Source organism: Panthera pardus, unplaced genomic scaffold (assembly GCF_024362965.1).
Source record: "Panthera pardus isolate Hobbes unplaced genomic scaffold, ASM2436296v1 HiC_scaffold_27, whole genome shotgun sequence".
In the NCBI taxonomy this organism is placed as follows: Eukaryota; Metazoa; Chordata; class Mammalia; order Carnivora; family Felidae; genus Panthera; species Panthera pardus.
This window is the reverse complement of record NW_026526843.1, coordinates 69,116,859-69,143,226: the sequence shown is the minus strand read 5'-3', so window position 1 is coordinate 69,143,226 and position 26,368 is coordinate 69,116,859. Positions and strand designations below refer to the sequence as shown.

At 37.7% G+C, this 26,368-nt stretch overlaps 1 protein-coding gene across 5 annotated transcripts in view; it reads left to right on the top strand.

The window, feature by feature from the left end:
- The window catches only part of EDA (ectodysplasin A), a 458,277-nt gene that overhangs the window by 420,464 nt on the left and 11,445 nt on the right, over positions 1-26,368 (top strand). For all 5 annotated transcript variants that reach the window (XM_019428602.2, XM_019428601.2, XM_019428603.2 and 2 more), the window contains exon 3: positions 16,777-16,800. In XM_019428602.2, coding sequence (XP_019284147.1) covers positions 16,777-16,800 — 24 coding nt within the window. The remainder of the gene's footprint in view (positions 1-16,776; positions 16,801-26,368) is intronic.

Here is a 26,368-nt window from a genome sequence, read left to right as displayed (position 1 = left end):
GAATAAAGACAAAGTATACAAACTGTTCCCTAACTTAGAAGATGAAGAATCAGAAGAAGAGTCATCTACTCTATCTTCAGTCAGGACCAGAATCTGGCTAGGACTGCTGCTGGCCTCCATGGCCATGATGCTGTTACAAGACCCCCTTTCCTTAATGTCAGATAGCAAATTCCATGTCCACATTGATCAAAACCTGTCACATCTCAATTCTCCTATCAAAGCAGTCTTAGACTGGACACCCGTCTGTCCCACTCTGATGCATTTGTGGGTTTTGCCTGCAGAAAGTATGGTTACAAATAGAGGGAATTGGAGTTATATAGAAATATTGGCAGTTACCATATAAACAGACATGTGACAGTCTTAGTGCTCTGAGTAGATATGTAAAAAAGTTCTGAAGTACATAAGGAAAATAAATCAATGTATCTAAAAGGTTATAGAACTCAAGTTGCTGCTTATGTTCTGGGTCAGGATGCTCATATCTAACATCTAGCTCCCTGGCATTTTCTCTCTAGAAGCTGGAAAACTGCAGTGGTCTCAAATGAAAGAAATGGGTATGGTGGGTATAGAGCCAGAGGTTAGAGGTCCATGTTAAAACTCATAAGAATCATTTACTAGCTGTGGTGAGCTATATTAGAACAAGAATGAAATCCTATACTGCTGAGATGATGTGCTCACTAGTATTTGTGAGAAATGTAATATAGTCTAATGACAATCTTGCCTATACTTTTTCATCCTTATTTTTTTCCAAGGGATATGCCAAATATCTACTGAGTAGAAGCTCTATGATAGCCCTTCTGTGACACAAGTTGAAGTAGAAGAAACAACTGGCTTTGAGCCCTTGTTGCTCTCAGCACTCTTTACCTCATGGTCATTTTGGAAAATAAAAATAAAAATTTTAATTAGCTCCTTATCTCACTGTATACTAAAATCTATACCAAATTAAACATTTAAACATAAAAAATAAAATCATAAAATAACCATAAAAATCTAAAGAGTTATTTTTATAATGCTGGTGAATCTGTATTAAAAATGATAATGTAGAAATATAGTTATTGGCATAGAAATAACTATATATAGTTATATATATATATAGTTATATTCATGTTTTATATATATATATAAACAACATTTTTATTTGATCCCATTTTATAAAAATACCCATACATATGCCTAAAAAATTTCTAGATATCCATTAAAATGTTATCTGTGGTTATCTGTAGTTATCTGTGGGTAGTTTAATAAGCTGTTTTTCACACAAGACCCAAGTATATGCTGCCCACAAGAGACTCATTTCAGATCTAAAAACACATACAGATTGGAAGTGAATGGATGGAGAAAAAATACCATGCAAAGGGAAGCAAAAACAAACAAACAAAAAAAAAACAGGGTAACAATGCTTATATCAGACAAAATAGACTTTAAAACAAAGACTGTAGGGGCGCCTGGCTGGCTCAGTCGGTTGAGCGCCCAACTTCGGCTCAGGTCATGATCTCACGGTCTGTGAGTTTGAGCCCCGAGTTGGGCTCTGTGCTGACAGCTCAGAGCCTGGAGCCTGCTTCGGCTTCTGTGTTTCCCTGTCTCTCTGCCCCTCCCCCGCTCATGCTCTGTCTTTCTCTTTCTATCAAAAATAAATAAACATTAAAAAAAACCAAAAACTGTAGTAAGAAACAAAGTCACTACCTAAGGATAAAGGGATCAATCCAACAAGAAGTTATAACAATTGTAAATATCTATTCACCCAACATAGGAGCACCTAAAATAACATAAAGCAGATGTTAACAGACATATAGGGAGAAATTGACACCAATACAATAATAGTAGGGGACTTTAACACCCCACTTACATCAATGGATAGATCATCCAGACAGGAAATCAACAAGGAAATAGTGGCTTTGAATGACACATTAGACCTGATGGATGTAACAGATATATACAGAACATTCCATCCCAAACAGAAGAACACAAATTCTTCTTCTCAAGTACACATGGAACTTTCTCTAGAATAAATCGTGTTATCCCACAAAATGGATCTCAATAAATTTCAGAGATTGAAATCACATCAAGTATCTTTTCCAACAACAATGGTATAAAATTAGAAGTCAATTAGAAGAAAAAAATTGCAAAAAACACAAACACATGAAGGCTAAACAACATGCTACTAATCAACAAATGGGTCAGTGAAGAAATCAAAGAGGAAATCAAAAAAGAGCTAGAGGCCAACAAAAATGAAAACACAACAATCTAGATTCTTTGGGAGGTAGCAAAAGGAGTTCTAAGAGAGAAATTTACAATACAGGCCTACCTCAAGAAACAAGAACAATGTCAAATAAACAATCTAACCTTACACCTAAAGTAGCTAGAAAAAGAACAAAGTCCAAAGCTAGCAGCAGAAATGAAACAATAATTATTAGAGCAGAATAAGTGAAATAGAGACTTAAAAACAATAGGAAAGATCAGTGAATCAAGAGCTGGTTCTTTGAAAAGATAAACAAAATTGATAAACCTTTAGTTAGAGTCATCAAGAAAAAAGAGGACCCTAGTAAATAAAACCAAAAATGATGGAGAAGTAACAACTGACACTACAAAAATAGAATTATAAGACAGGGTGCCTGTTGAGAGTTCAACTCTTGATTTCAGCTCAGGTCATGATCCCAGGGTCATGGGATTGAGCCCCCACATCCAGCTCCACAATGAGTGTGGGGCCTGTTTAGGATTCGCTTTCTTCCTCTGCCCCTCTCCCCCACTCATACTCTCTTTCTGTCTTAAAAAAGAAAGAAAGAATTATAAGACAGTAGTATGAAGTTATACGCCAAAAATTTGGACAACCTATGGGAAATGGATAAATTCTTAAAACATACAATCTTCCTAAACCAAATAGGAAAAAATAGAAAATTTGAACAGACCAATTACTAGTAATGAAAGTGAATCAATTTGTTTTTTTAAAAAAAGGGGTGCCTGGGTGGCTCAGTTAGTTAAGTGTCCAACTTCAGCTCAGGTCATGATCTGATGGTTTGTGGGTTCAAGCCCCACATCAGGCTCTGTGCTGAATGCTTGCTCAGACCCTGGAGCCTGCTTCAGATTCTGTGTCTCCTTCTTTCTCTGCCCCTCCTCTGCTCACGCTCTGTCTCACTCTCTCAAAAACAAATGTAATAAATTTTTTTTACATTAAAAAAACAAAATGACTCCTAACAGGCACGTCTGGGTGGCTCAGTTAGTTGAGCAACTGACTCTTGATTTTGGCTTAGGTCATGATCTCATGGTTGTGGCATCCAGCCCTGTGTCTGGCTCCACACTGGGCATGGAGCCTGCTTGGGATTTTCTCTCCCTCTGCCCCCTCCCCTGCTCATTCTTGCTCTCTCTCTCACTCTCTCTAAAAATATAAAGTAAACTTCCTAGCAAACAAAAGTACAGGACTAGATGGATTCATTCACAGGTGAATTCTGCAAAACATTTTAAAAACAATTAATACCCTATTCTTCTCAAACTATTAAAAAAATAGACAACGAAGGAAAACCAAAATTCATTCTGCGAGGTCACCATTACCCTGATACCAAAACCACATTACAAAAAAAAAACATTCATATCAATATCTCTGATGAACACAGATGTTAAAATCCTCAACAAAATATTAGCAAACCAAATTCAACAGTACATTTAAAAAATCATTGACCACAATCAAGTGGGATTTATTCCCAGGATGCAAAGTGATTCAATATTTGCAAATCAATTAATGTGATAAGTCACATTAACAAGAAGAATACAAACCATATGATCATCAGTACATGTAAAAGCATTTGACAAAATACAGCATCCATTTATGGCTAATAACTCACAACAAAGTAGATTTAGAGGGAACATAGTTAAACATAATAAAGGCCATATATTTAAAAACCCACACCTAACATCATACGCAGTGGTTAAAAGCAGAAAGCTTTTCCTCTAAGTTAAGGAAAAGACAAGAATGTCTGCTCTCACAAGTTTTATTCAATATAGTACAGAAATCAGACAAGAAAAAAATAAAAGACATCAAAATTGGTAAGGAAGAAGTTAAATTGACACTATATGTAGATGATAGGATACTATACATAGAAAACCCTAAAGACTCCACAAGAAACTATTAGAACTAAAATTAATTCATAAAGTTGCAGGATACAAAACTAATATACAGAAATCTGTTGTGTTTCTATACACTAATAATGAAATAGCACAAAGAGACATTAAGAAAACAATTCCCTTTACAATTATATCAAAAAGAAAAATTAGGAATAAATTTAATCAAAAAAGTAAAAGGCCTACACTCTGAAAACTATAAGACATTGATGAAGGAAATTGAAGATGACACAAATGGAAATATGTACCATACTCATCAATTGGAAGAATTAATATAATTAAAATGTCAATACTACCCAAAGCAATCTACAAGTTTAATGCAATCCCTATCAAAATACCAGTAGCACTTTTCACAGAACTAGGAGAAAAAATCCTAAAATTTTTATAGAACCACAAAAGACCTTGAACAGCCAAAGCAATCTTGAGAATGAAGAACAAAACTGGAGGTATCACAATCCCAGATTTCAAGATATATTGCAAAGCTACAGTAATCAAAACAGTATGGTTCCAACACAAAAATGGATACATAGATCAATGGAACAGGATAGAGAGTCCAGAAATAAACCCACGCTACATGAATAAAGCAAGAGTATAGAATGGAGAAAAGACAATCTTTTCAATAAATGATGTTGGGAAAACTAGACCGCTAAATGCAGGAGAATAAAGCTGGACCTCTTTCTTTTTATAATCTTTATTTACCTTTGAGAGACAGAGAGAGACGGTACAAGCGGGGGAGGAGCAGAGACAGAGGGAGACACAGAATCCAAAGCAGGCTCCAGGCTCTGAGCTATCATCACAGAGCCCAATACAGGGCTCGAACCCACGAACCACGAGATCATGACCTGAGCCATAGTCGGACGCCCAACTGACTGAACCACCCAGGTGCCCCTGGACCTCTTTATTAACCACACACAAAAATGAACTCAAAATAGATTACAGACCTAAATGTGAGGCTTGAAACCATAAGGCTCCTAAAGGACAGTGTAGACAGTACTCTTTTGGACATAAGCCATAGCAATACATTTATGGCTATGTCTCCTCAGGCAAGGGAAACAAAAGCAAAAGTAAACGATTGGAACTACATGAAAATAAAAAACTTCTGGGGGTGCCTGGGTGTCTCAGTGGGTTAAGTGTCCAACTTCAGCTCAGGCCATGATCTCACAGTTTGTGAGTTCAGGCCCTGTGTTGGGCCCTATTCTGACAGCTCAGAGCCTGGAGCCTGCTTCAGATTCTGTCTCTGTCTCTCTCTCTCTCTCTCTCTCTCCGCCTTTCCCCTCCTTGTTCTCTGTCTCTCTGTTTCTCAAAAAATAAATAAACATTAAAAAATTAATAAAAATAAAAAACTTTTGCATAGCAAAGAAAATAAAAAACAAAACAAAAAGGTAACCTAATGAAGGTATTTGTAAATTATATACCTGGTAAGGAGTTAATATCCAAAATATATAAAGGACTTCTACAACTTAGAATTCAGGAAAATGGTGGCAGAGTAGGATGGCCCTAGGCTCACTTCATCCCATGAATACAATTAGATAACTATCAAATTATCATAAATACCCCAGAAATTGATCTTAAGACTAGCAGAACAAACTCCATAGCTAAAGATAGAAAAGTGGCCACATCGAAGAAGGTAGGAAGTACAGAGACATGGTTTGGGAGAGAAACAGATCATGGCCACTGCATCAGGGAGGGAGCCACAATTGTGAAGAAGGGTGAGAGACAGACTAACATACAGGAGAATGCATGAAGAAAATGAATTCCCCATAGCAATTGGCTTGGAAAATGAAGGGGGCTGAATTTTGTGAGTTATTGCAACCAGTGGGGATTAAAGCCTGGAATTCTTAAGGTCAGTGGTCTTGCTAGGGAAGAGTCTGGAGGCATTGGAGCTGCTCTTGGAGAGACGGCAGAGCAAACAGCGTGAAAACATATAGTATGTAAACAGCAATCTGAAGAAGGCCCAAGGCACATAGTGGGGAGGTTATTTGCTCATCTCAGAGCTTGTCTCAGAGAGGCAGTATTAATGGAGACACTCCTCCAGGAACATAGGAACTGATAGGCATCATTCCCCCACCCCCACCACTCCTCAGCATAAACACAGAGCCACCTGTAGGAACCAGTACAGTGCCAACACTGGCTACCCACATTGCTTATACCAGGCCCCATACTTCATGCTCTGTTGGAACCACCCTTCCTAGCCATACTTGCCTCAGCCCCAGCACAGATGGCCCCCTCCTCCAGAAGACCAGCCTAAACCCATGCCCATGCCATGTCTCCTGACCCAAAAGTTTTGCAGGACCTTGTTTCCAGCAGCAGTAGTGACAGGTCTCATTTCACAAATACACCAAGCACACCTGGTTAAAACACACCATATTCAGGCCAGGAAGCAAACATCACCTATAACAGGCAAAGGCATCCTCTGCAGATGACTGGCCAGAAGGATAAAGCAGCCAGGACACAATAGCTAAGTACACACAGCACACATTGGAGACATTCCCTGTAGTGCCAGGACCTGGGGAACAAAGGACACAGTGCAGGGCACTATAAGTCGTCTTCTAAATAAGGCCATTACTCTCAACAACAGGAAAAGTAGCTGACTTTCCTAACATACAGAAGCAGGCACAGAGACTTAGACAAAATGAGAAGACAGAGGAATCTGTCCCAGATGAAAGAACAGAAAATGGCCATGAACAGAGATCTAAATAAACCAGATATGAGTAACATACCTGATAGAGAATTTAAAGTAATTATCATAAAGATACTGGACTAGAGAAAAGAGTGGACAACATCAGTGAGACCCTTGACACAGAGATAAACAATAACATACCAGAGATAAAAGGCTCAATAAACAAAATGAGAAACACATTTGATGGAATGAACAGCAGGCTAGAAGAAGCAGAGGAATGAACTAATGACTTAGAAGATGGAGTAATGGAAAATAATCAAGCTGGAAAAAAAAGAAAAAAGAATTATGAATAATGAGAATAGACTTAGAGAACTCAGTGAATCCATCAAATGTAATCACATTGGCATTATAGGAATCCCAGAAGAAGAAGAAAAAAGAGGGCAGAAAAATTATTTGAAGAGATGATAGCTAAAAACTTCCCTTCCCTAATCTGGGGAAAGAAACATATATCCAGATCCAGAAAGCACAGAAAACCCCAAACAAAATCAACAAAGCCAAATCCACCCAAGACATATTATAATCAAAATGGAAGGGGCACCTGGGAGGCTCAGTTGGTTGAGCATCCGACTTTGGCTCAGGTCATGATCTCACAGCTTGTAAGTTCAAGCCCTGCATCAGGCTCTGTGCTGACAGTTCAGAGCCTGGCTCCTCTTCGCATTCTGTGTCTCCCTCTCTCTCTGCCCATCCCCCACTCACACTCTGTTTCTATTGCTCAACAATAAATAAACAAATTTTAAAAATTTAAATGGTAAAATATACTGACAAAGAAAAAACTTTTAAAGCTGCAAGAAAAAAAAGAAAGCAGTTACATAAAAAAAGAAACCCCACAAAGCTACCAGCTGATTTTTCAGCAGAAACATCCCAAGCCAGAAGGGAGGGTCCTGATACATTCAACGTGCTGAATGGGAAAAATCTGAAACCAAGAATACTGTATCCAGCAAGGCTATATTAAGAATAGAAGATGAGATAAAAAGTTTCTTAGACAAATAAAAACTAAAGGAGTTCATGACCACTGAACCAGCCCTATAAGAAATATAAAAGGGGACTCTTTGAGTCAAAAGGAAAGAACAAAAGTGGCAGCATGAAGGTAGGAAACACGAAAGCAGTAAAAATAAATATTTCTATAGATATCAGTCAAAAAACTCACAAAGTAAAAGGATATAAAATATGATGCCATATACCTAAACCATGAGGATGAGAGGAGTGGAGAATGGGTTTAACCTTAAACAACCATCAGCTTAACATAGACTGCTATATGCAAAAAAGATTATATATAAACCAAATGGTAACCATATATCAAAAATACTAATAAATATGCAAACAATAAGGAGAAAGAAATCCAAATATATCACCACAGAAATTCAGCAAAAATGAAAGAGAAAGACAAGACAGTATCACAGAAAATCTTCAGAAACAACCACAAACTAGTAATAAAATGGCAATAAATATATATCTATTAATAATTACTTTGACTGGAAATGGACTAAATGCTCAAATAAAAAGACATAGAGTGACAGAATGGGTAAAAGAAAAAAACATGACCCATCTATATGCTGATTACAGGAGACTTATTTTATTTGTAAATTTTTTAAGGTTTATTTTTGAGAGAAAAAAAGAAAGAGTGGGGGAAGGGCAGAGAGAGATGGAGACACAGAATCTGAAGCAGGCTCCAGACTCTGAGCTGTCAGCACAGAGCCCAGTGTGGGGCTTGAACTCATGAGCTGTGAGATCATGACCTGAGCCAAGTCAGACTAAGTCACCCAGGCACCCCTAGGAGTCCCATTTTAGGCCTAAAGACAGCTTCAGAGTGGAAGTGAATAGATGCAGAAATATTTATCATCCAAATTATTGTCAAATGAAAGCCAAGGTAGCAATACTTATATCAGGCAAAATAGACTTTAAAACAAAGACTGTAACAATAGATAAAGAAGAACACTATATAACAATAAATGGGCAATCCAACAAGAAGCTATAACAATTGTAAATATTTATGCACCCATCAAGAAAGCACCCAAATATGTGAAACAGTTAATAACAAATACAAAGTAACTAACCAATAATAATACAATATTAATAGGGCACTTTAACACCCCACATATATCAATGGACAGATCATCTAAGCAGAAAATAAACAAGGAAACAATGGCTTTGAAAGATACACTGTAACAGATGGATATAAGATGTATTCAGAACATTCCATCCTAAAACAGCAGAATACACATTCTTTTCAGCTGCACATGGAACATTATCTAAAATAGATCATATATTAGTCTACAACAGAAACCTCAACAAATTTAAAAAGATAGAATTCATACCATGCATCTTTTCTGACCACAATGCTAAGAAACTAGAAGTCAACCACAAGAAAAAAATCTGGAAAGACCACAAGTACATGGAGATAAAAAAACATGCTACTAAACAATGAATGAATCAGCCAAGAAATAAAAGAAGAAATGAAAAAGTGCATGTAAGGGGTGCCTGGGTGGCTCAGTCAGTTAAGCTTCACCACAGGTCATGATCTCATGGTTCGTGAGTTCGAGCCCCACGTTGGGCTCTGTGGTGACAGCTTGGAGCCTGGAACCTGCTTCAGATTCTGTGTCTCCATCTCTCTCTGCCCCTCCCCCACTCATGCTCTGTCTCTCTCTCAAAAATAAACAAACATTAAAAAAATATTTTAGGGCTGCCTGGTGGCTCAGTCAGTTAAGTGTCCAACTTCGGCTCAGGTCATGATCTCGTGGTTGGTGAATTCAAGCCCCGAGTTGGGCTCTGTGCTGACAACTCAGACCTGGAGCCTGCTTTGGATTCTGTGCCTCCCTCTCTCTTTCTCTCTCTCTCTCTCTCTCTCTCTCTCTCTCTGCCCCTCCCCACTTGCACTCTGTGTGTTTCTCAAGAATAAACATTAAATTTTTTAAACAATTTTTAAGTACATGTAAGCAAATTTAAATGAAGACACAATGATTCAAAACCTTTGGGATGAGGCAAAAGCAGTTCTAAGAGGCACATTGATAGCAATACATGCCAACATTAAAAAGGAAGATAAAGCTCAAAAAACAACATAAATATATAACTAAAAGTGCTAGAGAAAGAACAATACACAAAAACTAAAACCAACAGAAGGAAGATAATAAAAATAAAGATTATAGCAGAAATAAATAAAATGGAAATGAAGAAAAATAACAGTTCAAAAGATCAATGAAACCAGGGGCTGTTTTTTTTTGTAAAGATCAATGTAATTGATAAACTTCTAGCCAAATAAATAAAATTGCAAGTGAGAGAGGAGAAATAACAACCAACACACAGAAATACAAACAATTATAAGAGAATATTTGAAAAACTGTATACCAACAATCTGGACAACCTAGAAGAAAAGGATAAATTCCTAGAAACAAATAAATTACCAAAACTGACACATGAAGAAATAGAAAATTTGAACATACCAACAACCAGCAGAGAAATTGAATTAGTAATCAAAGAACTCCCAATAAACAAAAGTCCAGGATGAGATGGCTTCACAGGCGAATTCTACCAAACATTCAAAGAAGAGTTAATAGCTATTACTCCTAAACTATTCCAAAAACTAGAAATGGAAGGAAAACTTCCAAATTCATTGTATGAGGCAAGCATTATCTGATACCAAAACCAGATAAAAACACTACAAGAAAAAGAGAACTACAGGCCAATATCCCCAATGAACATAGATGCAAAAATCCTCAGTAAAGTACTAGCAAACCAAATCCAACAATACATTAAAAAAATAATCTCCACTATCAAGTGGGATTTTTTTCCTGGGTTGCAAAGGTGATTCAATACTGATAAATCAATCAACATGATACATCACATTAATAAAAGAAAGGAGAAAAACCATATGATCATTTTAATAGATGCAGAAAAAGCATTTGACAAATACATCCATTCATGATAAAAACCCTTAAAGAAAGTAGGGTTACAGGGAATATACCTCAACATAATGAAAGCCATATATGAAAAACCCACAGGTAATAGCATCCTTAATGGAGAAAAGCAGTGCTTTTCCTCTATGGTCAGGAATAAACAAGGATGTTCACTCTCACCACTTTCATTCAACATAGTACTGGAAATCCTAGCCCCAGCAATCAGACAACAAAAAGAAATAAAAGCCATCCAAATCAGCAAGGAAGAAGTAAAACTTTCACTGTTTGCAGATGACATGATACTCTATGTAGAAAACCTGAAAGATTCCACTAAAAAACTGCTAAAGCTGGTAGATAAATTCAGTAATTCACAAGATACAAAATCAACATACATAAATCTGTTGCATTTCTATAAAGCAATAATGAAGCATCAGCAAGAGAAATTTAAAAAACAATACCATTTACAAGTGCACCAAAAATAATAAGATACCTCAGAATAAACCTATCCAAAGAGATAAGAGATCTGTACTCAGAAAAGTGTACAACACTGATAAAAGAAATATAAGATGACACAAAGAAATGGAAATACAGTCCTGCTTGTGGATTAGAAGAACAAATATTACTTTTTTAACTTTTTAAATGTTTATTTTTGAGAGAGAGTGTGGGATGGGAGCAGAGAGAAAGGAAGACAGAGCATCCGAAGCAGGTTCCACACTGACAGCAGAGAACCCAACACAGAGCTCAAACTCACAAACTGTGAGCTCTTGACCTGAGCCGAAGTAAGACACTTAACCAACTCAGGCATCCAGGTGCCCCAAGAACAAATATTCTCAAAATGTCTATACTACCGAAAGCAATCTACACATTTAATGCAATCCCTATCAAATTATCAATAGCATTTTTCACTGAAATAGAACAAACAATCCCAAAATTTGTATGGAACCACAAAAAAACCTTGAATAGCCAAAGCAATCTTGAAGAAGACAAGCAAAGCAGGAGGTATCACAATTAGGACTTCAAGTTATATCACAAATCTATAATAATCAAAACAGTATGGTATTGGCACAAAAATAGACACAAAAATCAACAGAACAGAATAGACAACCCAGAAATGGACCCACAACTGTATGGTCAACTAATCTTCGCCAAAGCAGGAAAGAATATCCAATGGAAAAAAGTTGCTTTAACAAATGGTGTTGGGAAAACTGGACAACAACATGCAAAAGAATGAAACTGGACCACTTTCTTACACCATACACAAAAATAAATTCAAAATAGCTTAAAGACCTACATGTGAGACAGGAAACCATCAAAATCTTAAAGGAGAACATAGGCAGCAATCTCTTTTACCTCAGCCATAGTAACTTCTTACTAGACATGTTGCCAGAGGCAGGAGAAACAAAAGCAAAAATTAAGTACTGGGACTTCATCAAGATAAAAAGCTGCACAGCAAAGGAAAGAACTAACAAAACTAAAAGGCAGTCTACAGACTGGGATGAAGATATGGGAGAAGATATGTACAAATGATATACCTAATAAAGGGTTAGTATCCAAAATATATAAAGAACTTATCTAATAAAGGGTTAGTATCCAAAATATATAAAGAACTTATCAAACTCCCCACCCAAAAAACAAATAATACAGTTAAGAAATGGGCAGAAAATATGAATAGACATTTTTCCAAAGAAGACATCCAGATGGCTAACAGACACATGAAAAGATGCTCAACATCGCTCATCATCAGAGAAATGCAAATCAAAGCCATGATGAGATACAAAACAAAACAAATGAGCAAAGGGGTAAAAGAAAGAAAGACAAACTAAGAAATAAACTTTTTTTTTCTTTTTAGCTTTGTATTTAAATTCTAGTTAACATACAGTGGTTTCGGGAGTAGAATTCAGTGATTCATCACTTGCATACAGCACCCAGTGCTCATCCCAGCAATTGTCGTCCTTAATGCCCATCACCCATTTAGCCCATCCTCTACCCACCTCCCTCCGTCAACCCTCAGTTTGTTCTCTATCTTTAAGAATCTCTTCTTGTTTGTTTCCCTCTCTCATTTTTCTTTTTTGTTTCCCTCTCCCCTATGTTCATCTATTTGCTTCTTAAATTCCACATATGAGTGAAATCATATGGTATTTTTCTTTCTCTGCCTGACTTACTTTGCTTAGCATTGTCTAGGTCCATCCATGTCATTGCCAATGGCAAGGTTTCATTCTTTTTGATGGCTGAGTAATATTCCATCATATATATATATATTCCATCATATATATATATATTCCATCATATATATATATATTCCATCATATATATATATATTCCATCATATATATATATTCCATCATATATATATATATTCCATCATATATATATATATATTCCATCATATATATATATTCCATCATATATATATATATATATTCCATCATATATATATATATATTCCATCATATATATATATTCCATCATATATATATATTCCATCATATATATATATATTCCATCATATATATATATATTCCATCATATATATATATATATTCCATCATATATATATATTCCATCATATATATATATTCCACCATATATATATATATTCCATCATATATATATATATATATATATATATATTCCATCATATATATACACACACACACACACATAGAATGGCAAGGTTTCATTCTTTTTGATGGCTGAGTAATATTCCATCATATATATATATATATATATATATATATATATATATATATATTCCATCATACACACACACACACACACACACACACACACACACACACATACCCCATCTTCTTTAGCCATTTATCACTTGATGGATAGTCAAGCTCTTTCCATAGTTTGGCTATTGTTGATAATGCTGCTATAAACCTCAGAGTGTGTATATCTCTTCAAATATATAGTTGTGTATCCTTTGGGTAAATACCTAGTAGTGCAATATCTGGATCATAGGGTAGTTCTATTTTTAACTTTGAGGAGCCTCCATACTGTTTTCCAGAGTAGCTGCACCAGTTTACATTCCCACCAACAGTGCAAGAGGGTTTCCCTTTCTACACATCCTGGCCAAAACCTGTTGTTTCCAAGAAACAAACTCTTAACTATAGTCAACAAACTGATGGTTACCCAAGGGTAGGGGGTGAGGGGATGGGTTAAATAAGTGATGGGGATTAGGGAGTGTAGTTGTCATGATGAGCTTCAGGTGATGTATAGAATTATTGAATCACTATATTGTATACCTGAAACTAATATAACACTGTATTTTACTAACTGAAACTAAAATAAAAACTTAAAAAAAGAACTTTTACAATTCAACCCCCAAAAAATATAATTTAAAATGGGCAGGTGACCTGAATAGACATTTTTCCATAGAAGACATACAGATAGCCAAGAGACACATGAAAAGATGCTCAACATCACTAATCACTAAGGAAATATAAATCAAAAACACAAGAAGATACCACTTGTCAGAATCACTAGAATCAAAACAATAAGAAATAATATTACTCAGCCACAGAAGAGTGTGATCCTGCAAATTGTGACATTGATGGTCCTAGAAGGTATGATGCTAAGTGAAATAAGTCGGACAAGGAAAGATAAATACCATAGATTTCACTTACATGTGGAATCTAAAAGTAAAACTAATTAATAAATAAACAAAGAGCAGAATCAGAGCTATAAATACAGAAAACAAGGTGAGAGTTGCCAGAGGCAAGAGAGGTAGGGCGATGGGCAATGGTTGAAGGGGAGTGGAAGATACAGGCTTCCAGTTATGGAATGAATAAGTCACAGGGGTAAAAGATACAGCATAGGGAATCAGGCCCTGTGCTGAAGGCTCGGAGCCTGGAGCCTGCTTCGGATTCTGTGTCTCCCTCTCTCTCGGACCCTCCCCTGTCGCACTCTCTTTCTCTCTCTCTCAAAAATAAACATTAAAAATTTAAAAAATAAAAAGATACAGCATAGGGAGTATAGTCAATAATATCTTAATAGAGATGTATGGTGACAGATGGTAGCTACACTTGTGGTGAACATAACTTATAGAGTTGTCCAATCACTGTCATACACCTGAAACTAATGTAACATTGTGTCAACTATACTTCAGTTAAAAATAAGAATCACTGAAAAAAAGAAGAAAAGAATGGAATAAAAATAGTTGTGTTTAAAAAATATTTTTTTCTTTTTTCTCTTCCTTTTTATGTACATATGTATGCATTTATATATGTACAATATAAACACAATAGAAGTTAGAACATTTTTTTAAACTTCCCTTTCCCTCTTTTCTGTTGTTGATTTAGTTCAGACTTTCTCCAGGAAGCTTTTTTTTTCAACTGGCCAGTATATTCCCTTAGGTCTCCCCCTTTAGTATTTTCGTATCCAATTGTAAGTTCTTTCAGGATAGAGTTGTGTATCATTATTTACTGTGCTGCCTTCCATAGTCATGCTTGGTGAGGGCTGGTTGCTTGGTGATGGTCTGATTTCCTCAAAACCTGCTTTGAAGTATGATGTAACAATGCTACCTCTAGCCAGCTAAAATGGTCAGAAACTTGTCCAGGGCTAGCACAACTTGTCTATGAGTGCAGTGTTGCTGCAATGGCTACCATATCACCATTCTGCCAGGCTGAGGTAGCTGAGCAGCTGGCTGGTAGCTGGCTGATGGGACTGGGCTTTTCTGTGTAAAGTGTTCCTCAAATAGCTTTTTTGGTCAAGGACATGGCCCTTCTCATGTTGAGTGCTGCCTCTTAGTCGGCAGTATTTGTGTAGCCATACTTCCCTGCCAGAACCTCCCTGCACATTGTCAAGAGCTGTCAATGCCATTAGAAACATAAAGGATAAGCCCCAGAGAAAGAATACAAAGGACTGGGAGGAGGAAAAAGAATGGAGAGTTATGACCTTAAGTGTGCAGGTTGCTAAACCCAACCTAAAACACCCCCTGCACATAATAATTCCTACTGTTATACATGAAATTTAGCAGGAAAATTATGAAAATAAAATTATTTTGCAAGGGGAGTCTACACAGACATTGGTTTCAAGGGACCTCTATAAGGTTTCATGGCCACACTGGTGGCCCTCCAGGTTGACTTCAGATTGAGCCTGCCTCTGTTAGAGCCTGCTCTTATAAAGATCATTCTAGGCTTGTTGCAAGGATAAAATGAGATGATACATGAAAATTGGTTTTATAGACTATAAAACAATATGCAAATGCTTGGTGTTCTTTTTGTAAGCTCCTGAAGGCACTGACAGTGGTTTAATATTGTCCAATAGTGTCTTCATGGGAGTTTGGAACAGATTTTAAACACCTGTATCTGAAGAAAATCAAATCCACCTACAGAATGAAGAGAATTGGGTCCCCAGGAGGGAAAAAATGTCTGGGAGATACCTAAATTGTGTCTGGGGAGTGGTCGTTACCTAACCATATAAGAAAAGCCTTGGGTTTCCTGAGTGTCCTCAATTGATGAGAATTGTTTTCTTTAGAAGTAATTTCCAAGAAAATGCCTGTGATCTCATTTTCAGTGAAACTGTTGACACTTCTTTAAAAGTGTCTGTTAACTTATAGTAAATTACAGTGGGAGTGCATGTGGTCCCCACATGAATGTATTATGGTCACACTGTTTTAATAACTAACAATTTAAATCACAGTAAGTGACTAAAAAGTAAACTGCTGCTGCTTCTGCTCCTTCCATGAAAATGACCCTTTTTTCCATTTAGCTTCAATGCATGAGATTTCATATCAGTTCTTCATCTGAATGCACGAGTCTTCAATCTCAGGAATGGTTGTTGAGTTCTGTGTTTATGGGCATTTCATCCCCATGAAGAAGTACCCATTCCCTCGCTGCAAAGACTGAGCCTGAAAGATTTTTCTAAGGAAGAATCTTTCTTATAACTTTCTTGTTACAGTAGTCAAAAAACACAAACAAACTGGGGAGGTCTGATAGTTGGGAGATACCTTGCCAATAACCTGACCCTTGGTGTGCAGCTCCCTCCAACTCTACAATGTCATGGGAGTTTCTCCTGTGACTGTCTTGGAGAATAAACACTCTCTGTTAATGTCCAGTGACTTAATTTTCCATTTTCTTTTTTTAACAGGTCCAGTTAAAAACAAGAAAAAGGGTAAGTTAAGCTCCTGATTTTATGAAATTGCTCTCATGTCTTTTCTAAAATTAGAAGAAAAGGGGCACCAGGGTGGCTCAGTCAGTTAAGCATCTGACTTCAGCTCAGGTCATGATCTCACAGTTCGTGAGTTCAAGCCTCACATCAGGCTGTCTGCTCTCAGTACAGAGCACACTTGGGATCCTCTGTCCCTCCTCTCTCTGCTCCTCCCCCTCCCTCCCTCTCTCTCTCTCCCTCTCTCAAGTAAATAAACATTTAATTTAAAAATTAAATAAATAAGTAAATAAATAAATTTAGAAGAAAAAAAGGGAGTAGGATTTTTATATGTTCTTTCAATGCTGTTTGTTCATTGATTTATTCAATCACCTGTGATCTTCTCGAGTATTGTAGCTTCTGTGGAACAAGAAATAGAGATTGTGTTTTGGTGATGATCCATGAAATTGCTTCTCTAGCAGCGTATGAAAGTTGTTTTTATTTTTCTTTCTTGCTCCCTCTTTCATACAATTAAATTTACATCTCTTTTCTTCATTCTTCCTTACTCTTTTCCCTGTCCTCCTTTGTCCTTTTTTTGCTCTCCTTTATCAAATCACTGATCATCTGTAAATTAAGTCCTGATGAATTAAGTCCTGAGACAGCTTGTGGGGACTAGGTACACTACCTTCTGAAAGATGTCAGTACCCTATTCTTGGCCTAAAAGCTATCCCCATCCTATGTCTCAGTCAGGGAAGATGTTTCTTGCTTTGGAGTTTCAATATCATTTTCTCTGTGATGGAAAAACTAGGCTGAAGTATTACCCTGATCTTTTAGTCTTTTCAAAGAAGCTTCTCATTGAGCAGATCCATTTTGCCATTGTTGGGTCAGTAAGTTTCTGATATACCTCCAACAGGACTGGTCCAAGAGCTTGTATAAGCACTTGCATACTTGAAGAGTATACAAACATACATACAAAGAGTACCCAAAGACAGAACAAGTTCCAAAACACAAAAGTAGGCAACATGGCAATATGGTCCACTCCTTAGGACTAAAAAAAAAGAAAGAAAAAGAAACTACAAAACCAGTTTTAAATACCTATTTGTTTCTGTTTTCCTACATAGAAAGAAAAAAGAGTGAAATTAATGATTTTTCATTAAAACGCTTTAACCAAAATGGTTCGGTTAAGATTTCTGGAGCTTCATAGTACGCCAATCCCAGAGTAGGCCAAAAAGACTGGTTTCAGCCACCGCCTGCCACTTCTCTGAGCACTAGGGTACTCTGGTGGCTTGAAGTACCATGGCCCACATGGAAAACCTGTGTTGCTACTGTAAAGAAACTGAGGAATAGTCTGGCCTCCTGAGGACCTGATCTGAGCAAAGGTGGAAAAGAAGCCAAGAGCTGGGATCAGTGAGGAAATCTTTCTCCATTGGGTCTGGGCACTCACCAAGATATTATGTATTTAAGAAAGTAAATTTGACTTTTAAGCATGTATGTTTTTTTCTAATAGTTTTTTTTTTAAAGAGCAGGTTTAGGTTCACAACAAAATTGAGGGGAAAGTACAGAGTGTTCCCATATATTCCCTGCCCCCACATGTGGACAACCTCCCCCACTGTCAAGTTTTTTCTTGGACCAGAGTAGTACATTTGCTGTAATTGATGAACCTCCATTGACATATACCATTATCACTCAAAGTCCATAGTTTACGTTAGACTTCATCTTGGTGCTGTACATTCTATGGGTTTTGACAAATGTATAATGACATAGATCCCCATAGATTACAGTATTATACAGAATAGTTTAACTGCTCTAAAAATCCTCTGTTCTTTGCCTCTTCATCATTGCCTCTGCCCTAAGCACTGGCAACCACTAATATTTCTATTGTCTTTTTAGTTTTGCCTTTTCCAAAATGTCAGTAATCCCCAGCCTCTATTTCACCTATACCCCCTCCCCTCTGGTACCATCAGTTTGTTGTCTATAGATAAGAATCTGTTTCTTGGTTTGTCTTTCTCTCTCTCTTTCTCTTTCCTTTTGCTTGTTTGCTTTGTTTCTTAAATTCCACATGTGAGTGAAATCATATGGTATTTGTCTTTCTCTGACTGACTTATTTTGCTTAGTCTAGTACTCTCTAGCTCCATCCATATCACATCTTCTTTCTCAATTCATCAGTCAGTGGACACTTGTGCTATTTCCATAATTTGGCTACTGTAGATAATACTGCTATAAACATCGGGGTGCATGTATTCATTTGAATTAGCATTTTTGTATTCTTTGGGTAAATACCTAGTAGCACAATTGCTGGACTTTAGGGCAGTTTTATTTGTAACCTTTTCAGGAACCTCCATACTGTTTTCCAGAGTGGATGTACCAGTTTGCATTCCCACCAACAAGGCCAGAGGGTTCCCCTTTCTCCACATCCTCACCAACACCTGTTGTTTCCTGTGTCATTAATTTTAGCCATTCTGACAGGTGTGAGGTGATACCTCATTGTAGTTTTGACTTGCATTTCCCTGATGATGAGTGATGTTGACCATCTTTTCATGTGTCTGTTGTCCATCAGAATGTCTTCTTTGGGAAAATGTCTCTTCATGTCTTCCACTCATTTTTTAATCAGATTATTTGCTTTTATGTGTTAAGTTTTATAAGTTCTTTACATATTTTGGATACTAACCCTTTATCAGATATGTCATTTGCAATTATCTTCTACTATTCTGTAGGTTGCCTTTTAGTTGTGTTCATTGTTTCCTTTGCTGTGAAGAAGATTTTTATTTTGATGTAGTCCCAATAGTTTATTTTTTATTTTGTTTCCCTTGCCTCACGAGACATACCTAGAGAGAAGTTGCTATGGCCAATGTCAGAGAAGTTACTGCCTGTGTTCTCTTCTAGGATTTTTATGGTTTTAGGTCTCACATTTAAGTCTTTAATCCATTTTTAATTTATTTTCGTGTATGGTGTAAGAAAGTGGTCCAATTTCATTCTTATGCATGTTGCTGTCCAGTTTTCCAACCCCATTTGTTAAAGAGGCATTCTTTTTCCTACTGGTTATTCTTTCTTGCTTTGTCAAAGATTAATTGACCATATAATTGTGGGTTCATTTCTGGGTTTCCTATTCTGTTCTATTAATCTATGTGTCTATTACAGTACCATACTGCTTTGATTACTACATCAAGCAGGTAGTTTTTAACTTTTGTCATATCTCCTTTAAAATAGAAATTATATACTAGCCAACTGGATCAAACAATACATTTAAAAAATTATTCACCACGACCAAATAGGATTTATACCTGGGATGCAGGGCTGGTTCAATATCCGCAAAACAGTTACCATGATTCATCACATCAATAAAAAAAAAGGCAAGAACCATATCATCCTCTCAATAGATGCAGAAAAGCATTTGAAAAAATACAGCATCCTTTCTTGATAAAAACCCTCAAGAAAGTAGGGATAGAAGGATCATACCTGCAGATCATAAAAGCCATATATGAAAGACCCACTGCTAATATCATCCTCAATGGGGAAAAGCTGAGAGCTTTCCCCCTAAGGTCAGGAACACGACAGGGATGTCCACTCTCACCGCTGTTATTCAACATAGTATTGAAAGTCTTAGCCTCAGCAATCAGACAACAGAAAGGAATAAAAGGCATCTAAATCAGCCAGGAGGAGGTCAAACTTTCACTCTTCACAGATGACATGATACTCTATATGGAAAACCCAAAATATTCCACCAAAAAACTGCTAAAACCAATCCATGAATTCAGCAAAGTTACAGGATATAAAATCAATGCACAGAAATCGGTTGCATTCCTATACACCAATAATGAAGCAACAGAAAGAGAAATCAAGAAATCAATCACATTTACAATTGCACCAAAAACTATAAAATGCCTAGGAACAAATCTAACCAAAGAAATGAAAAAATCTATACACACCAGAAACTATAGAAAGCTTATGAAAGAAATTGAAGAAGACACAAAAAAATGGAAATATATTCCATGCTCCTCAATAGGAAAAACAAATATTGTTAAAATGTCAGTACTATCCAAAGCAATCTACATATTCAGTGCAATTCCTATCAAAATAACACCAGAACTCTTCACGGAGCTAGAACAAACAATCTTAAAATTTGTGTGGAACCAGAAAAGACCCCAAATAGCCAAAGCAATCTTGAAAAAGAAAACCAAAGCTGAAGGCATCATAATCCCAGACTTCAAGATGTATTACAAAGCTGTAATCATCAAGACAGTATGGTACTGGCACAAAAACAGACACTCAGATCAATGGAACAGAATAGAGAACCCAGAAATGGACCCACAAACGTATGGCCAACTAATCTTTGACAAAGCAGGAAAGAATACCCAATGGAATAAAGACAGTCTCTTCAGCAAATGGTGCTGGGAAAACCAGACAGTGACATGCAGAAAAATGAACTTGGACCACTTTCTTACACCATACACAAAAATAAACTCAAAATGAATGAAAGACCTAAACATAAGACAGGAAGCCATCAGAATCCTAGAGGAGAAAGCAAGCTAAAACCTTTTTGACCTTGGCCACAGCAACTTCTTACTCAACACATCCCTGGAGGCAAGGGAAACAAAAGCAAAAATGAATTATCAGGACCTCATCAAAATAAAAAGCTTTTGCACAGTGAAGGGGACAATCAGCAAAACTAAAAGGCAACTGACATAACGGGAGAAGGTATTTGCAAATGACATATCAGATGAAGGGTTAGTACCCAAAATCTATAAAGAACTTATCAAACTCAACACCCAAGAAATGAATAATCCAGTGAAGAAATGGGCAAAAGACATGAATAGACACTTCTCCAAAAAAGACATCCAGATGGCCAACCGACACATGAAAAAAATGCTCAACATCAGTCATCATCAGAGAAATAGAAATCAAAACCACAATGAGATACCACCTCGCACCTGTCAGAATGGCTAACATTAACAACTCAGCCAACAAAAGATGTTGGCAAGGATGCAGAGAAAGAGGATCTCTTTTGCACTGCTGGTGGGAATGCAAACTGGTGCAGCCACTCTGGAAAGCAGTATGGAGGTTCCTCAAAAAATTAAAACTAGAACTACCCTACAACCCAGCAATTGCACTACTAGGTATTTATCCAAGGAATACAGGTGTGCTGTTTCAAAGGGGCACATGCACCCCCAATGTTTATAGCAGTGCTATCAACAATAGCCAAAGTATGGAAAGAGCCCAAATGTCCATTGATGGATGAATGGATAAAGAAGACGTGGGGTGTGTGTGTGTGTGTGTGTGTGTGTGTGTGTGTGTGTATCTATATACACACAATGGAGTGTTTTCTCGGCAATCAAAAAGAATGAAATCTTGCCATTTGCAACTACGTGGATGGAACTAAAGGGTATTATGTTAAGTAAAATTAAAGACAAATATCATATGACTTCACTCATAAGGAATTTAAGATGCAAAACAGATGAACATAAGGGAAGGAAAGCAAAAATAATATAAAAACAGGGAGGGGGGACAAAACATAAGAGACTCAAATATGGAGAACAAACAGTTGCTAGAGGGGTTGTGGGGGGGGGGATGGGCTAAATGGGTAAGGGGCACTAAGGGAATCTACTCCTGAAATCATTGTTGCACTATATGCTAACTAACTTGGATGTAAATTAAAAAATAAATTAATTTTTAAAAATGGAAATTATAATAAATGTAGAAAGCTCACCTGGCTTTAACAAGGATACTCTCTGCTCCTAACACAAGTCCAGGGATGACTTTCTTTCTTAATAGGTAGACTTGGGAACACTTTCTAATTACAGCTACTAGTTTTGTTTTGGTTTTTTTTCACCCATTCACTAAATAATGAATAAGCATGTTATATTTATCAGGAATAGAGATACTGAGGTTAAAAAAAAAAAAGTGGGGAAAAAAAGAAAGAAAAAAGAAAAGTGGTGCCTGCCCTCTATCTTGTATAGTGGAAGTACACACAAATAATTACAGTATAAAAAATGCTATCATAGAAGCATGAACAGCATGCTGTGGGAGCACAGAGAAAGAACATGTAGTTCTCCCTGGTGGAGTAAGGAACCACATCTAAGAAAAAAAAAAAACAGGGCTGCCTGGGTGACTCAGTTGGTTAAGCATCTGTCCAACTCTTGATTTTGGCTCAGGTCAGGATCTCAGTTCATGAGTTCAAGCCCTGTGTCAGGCTCTGCACTGACAGTGCTGAGCCTGCTTGGGATCTTCTCTCTGCCCCTAGCCCCCCCTCAAAATAAATAAATAAATAAGCATTAAAAAAGAAAGAAAGAAAAGGGGTGCCTGAGTGGCTCAGTTGGATGTCTGACTTTGGCTCAGGTCATGATCTCAAGACTTGTCAGTTCGAGCCCCCGTGTCAGGCTCTGTGCTGACAGCTCAGAGCCTGGAGCCTGCTTCAAAATCTGTGTCTCCCTCTTTCTTTTCTCCTCCCCTGCTTGTGCTCTCTCTCTTCTTCAAGAACAAATAGGAAAGAAAAAAAGAAAGAAAGAAAGAAAGAAAGAAAGAAAGAAAGAAAGAAAGAGAAAAAGCAGTATTTAACCTGGACTTTGAAGGAGAGGGGAAGAAAGAAGGGGAAAAACATTCCAGTAAAGGGAACTGCATATTCAAATCCCCCAGAAGGATGAGAGAGCATGGCATGTTTGGTGGAACTGCAAGTAGGCTAGTGATGTACTATAGGCCATGTGTGTGGTGGGGAGTGGCACCCAGTTGTAATGTTCTCCAGTGAGTGAGCACTGAGAGAACACACCTGCTAGTGACAATAGAAGGCAATTGTCCAGGCTAGAAGCCCTGTAATTACAATCCATAGAATGCAATGCCTCTGGCAGGGACTCGGATTGCTGCTTAGCACTGCTACCTTGTATGGGCCATTATTGGAAGGAGAATGCACATAGACCTTAAACATTTACTTTGACTGAAAGTGATTTAGAAGCCACAGATTTCCTTGGACACAGTGAATAGGCACATGCGTGAAGAGGTAAATTGAGTTGTTCATTTAATTTCCATCTCTAATAGAATTTTCCCCTTCTATAACTAACTCATTCACACTCATTCTCTGTCTCTCCCTCTCCCTCCCTCCCTCCCTCCATCTCTCTCATTCTCACTCACTTGCTTTGATTTGTTTTTTCAACAATTTGGTTTTCACTAAAAGGTTAGGGAAATGCCCCTTCTGTGAAGTTTAGCTTTGAAAAGAATGAGATTACTCTTCCATCTAAGACTGCACAGGATAATTTTCTAAGTACAGAAATCTCCGGGCTTTTGTGTCATGAAGCGTCCTGTTAAAGTAAGGAAACCTGGAGAAGAATTCAACCTTCTAAATGCATCCTCTCGTCCAGAGGTCATTTTGCACATGCTTCTCTCTGGGCCAACTTTCTGGAAGTTACGCAAGTGTGAGAAGCACACATGGCTAAACCTGGTTACAGAGGAGCAAAGAGAACCAGCTGCAGAACTGGATCCCAGCAGGAGCTTTTTTCCAAATGCTTTCCAACATTTTCATAAGTGAACATCCTCTGTTTATGCTGCAACCATTATTCTTTTTGACTAGAGGAGTTTCTGGCTGTAATTCTTCCAACATTACATTAGCAATCACAAGAGATTCACAGTCTTGACACTGAAGTTTGTACCCAAAGAATACCCTCTAGCTTGAAAATCAGCTAGGCCTGAAAATTCTGGGACTTAGAACAGTCTAATATGCACCTTCCTCTACATCTATGCCACCCAGAGAACAATATGGAGAAACAAACCTTACAACCAGGCTAGGGCAGTTTCCTGACTGCCAGGGTTAAGTCACTCTTCCTTATGGAACCTCAGTCTTAGGAGGAAACTGAGAGAAATCATCAAGGCCAAGCTCCTCGTTTCACCAATGGAGAAACTAAGGCTCAGGGAGAGGAAGGGATTTGCCCAAAGTGCGTCTGTGGCAGAGCTGGGGCTTACGGTCTTATCTTCTGACTACAGATTTTGTGTTCTTTCCACTGCACTAGCTGGAATTGAAACTTGGGCACTGGATAAGCCTGACTTGGAAGCCACCCAAATCTGAAGGGAGATGGCTTTCCTGTTCAGCATCTTGAAATTGGCTAATCTAGAAACTGGGCAGATCCAATCTTTTGCTGCTGCTACGTGCAGGGAAAACACTAAAGCTCCTTCCTGCCTCTAGGTCTTTAAGGCTCCAGGGACACTCCATGGGAGAGAAGCTCTTTGGACCTTCCTTTCCTCCCTGGGGAAGGAGCCCCACAGTGACCCCATTGTTTCATTCCAAATGCAGATGTAGTTAGACGTGGACAACTGGCCTCTTGAATGGCATTGCCATAGGGATTGAGTTTCTTGAACATGCAGCATTATTTTTAAAGGAGGGCCTGATAAACTAGGTCACGATTCTCCTGCCTAAGAGTCTGGGGAGTAAGGAGTCAGAGTTATTAAGGAGATGTTTAAGTGAGATTTAAGAAGGTTACATTTAAAACTAAGAGAGTACCACCGGTGGAGATACTGTCATGGAGTCTCTGATCAAAGCCCTGTATTCCTAGGATTTCTACAAAATTGTGAGAAAGTAGTGAAGGAAAGAAGACACCCCTTCTATGGCTACCTGCAGTGGGTAAATTGGGCTGCACAGAGCCAAGGAAGTAAACAGGACTTGCAGGTTTTGGTTCGAGACCACAGTTATGACTCAGTCAAATAGCTACATCCTGGTGGGAATGTTGGAAAGACTGGAATATAGAATAGAAGGGCTAGGATTTTTCTGAAAGGATAGTGAGGAGGAAAAGGGGAGGAGTTGGTGGGTTTGATTAATAACACATTCGAGAGAATAAGCCCTCTGAGGAGAGATGCTGGGAAGCTACATTATGCAGCCTATAAAAATGGAGGTTGATAGGTGATTTAATGTCTTTGAGCATATGAGGGTGATTATGTGTATGATGGTAACTATTCTTCCCTATCTACACAAAGAATAGAATAAGAGCTTCAATTGCCACAGGAGGAAATTTCAGTTAAATATATGGAAGAACTTCCTAACAGTGAGGGGGTGATAAACACTAGAACATGTTACCAAGGGAGTTTGCAGAAGTGCCTTTCCCAGAGATCTTTAAAAATAGGGTTTAGAGAGGTCAGCTGAAAAAGCAAAACCTGCCAACTGCCTCTTTAGCTTTTTCTACTCTCCACCTCCCCTTCTTTCCTTTAATCTCTCTTTCTCTCTCTCCCACTCTCCCTCCCTCCCTCCTTCTCTCCCCATTCCCCCCAACCTCTCATCTCCCAAACTCCTTCTCTTTTGCAGCTACAACCACCTCTATACCAAGCCCTAATTCCTATACATCCTGACTTCTCTAGGAAACCTTCCTGGAGTTGATATTATTCCCAAGGTCAGGCCATCCTCCTAGCTCCCTCTTGTCATCTGCATCAATGCCACCAAACTGAGCAGTAAATATGAAAGCCACACTCTTTAACTATAGCCTAATTCTCAATTCTAAAAAGTGACCCACAAGTCTGGCCACTTGGTAATTCTAATCTTTGGACTCAGCTGAAATGTAACCTGTTTTTTGAAGCCTTCTCTGACCTCTTAAAAATTTTGTCTACTAATTTTGCCACTAATATAGCA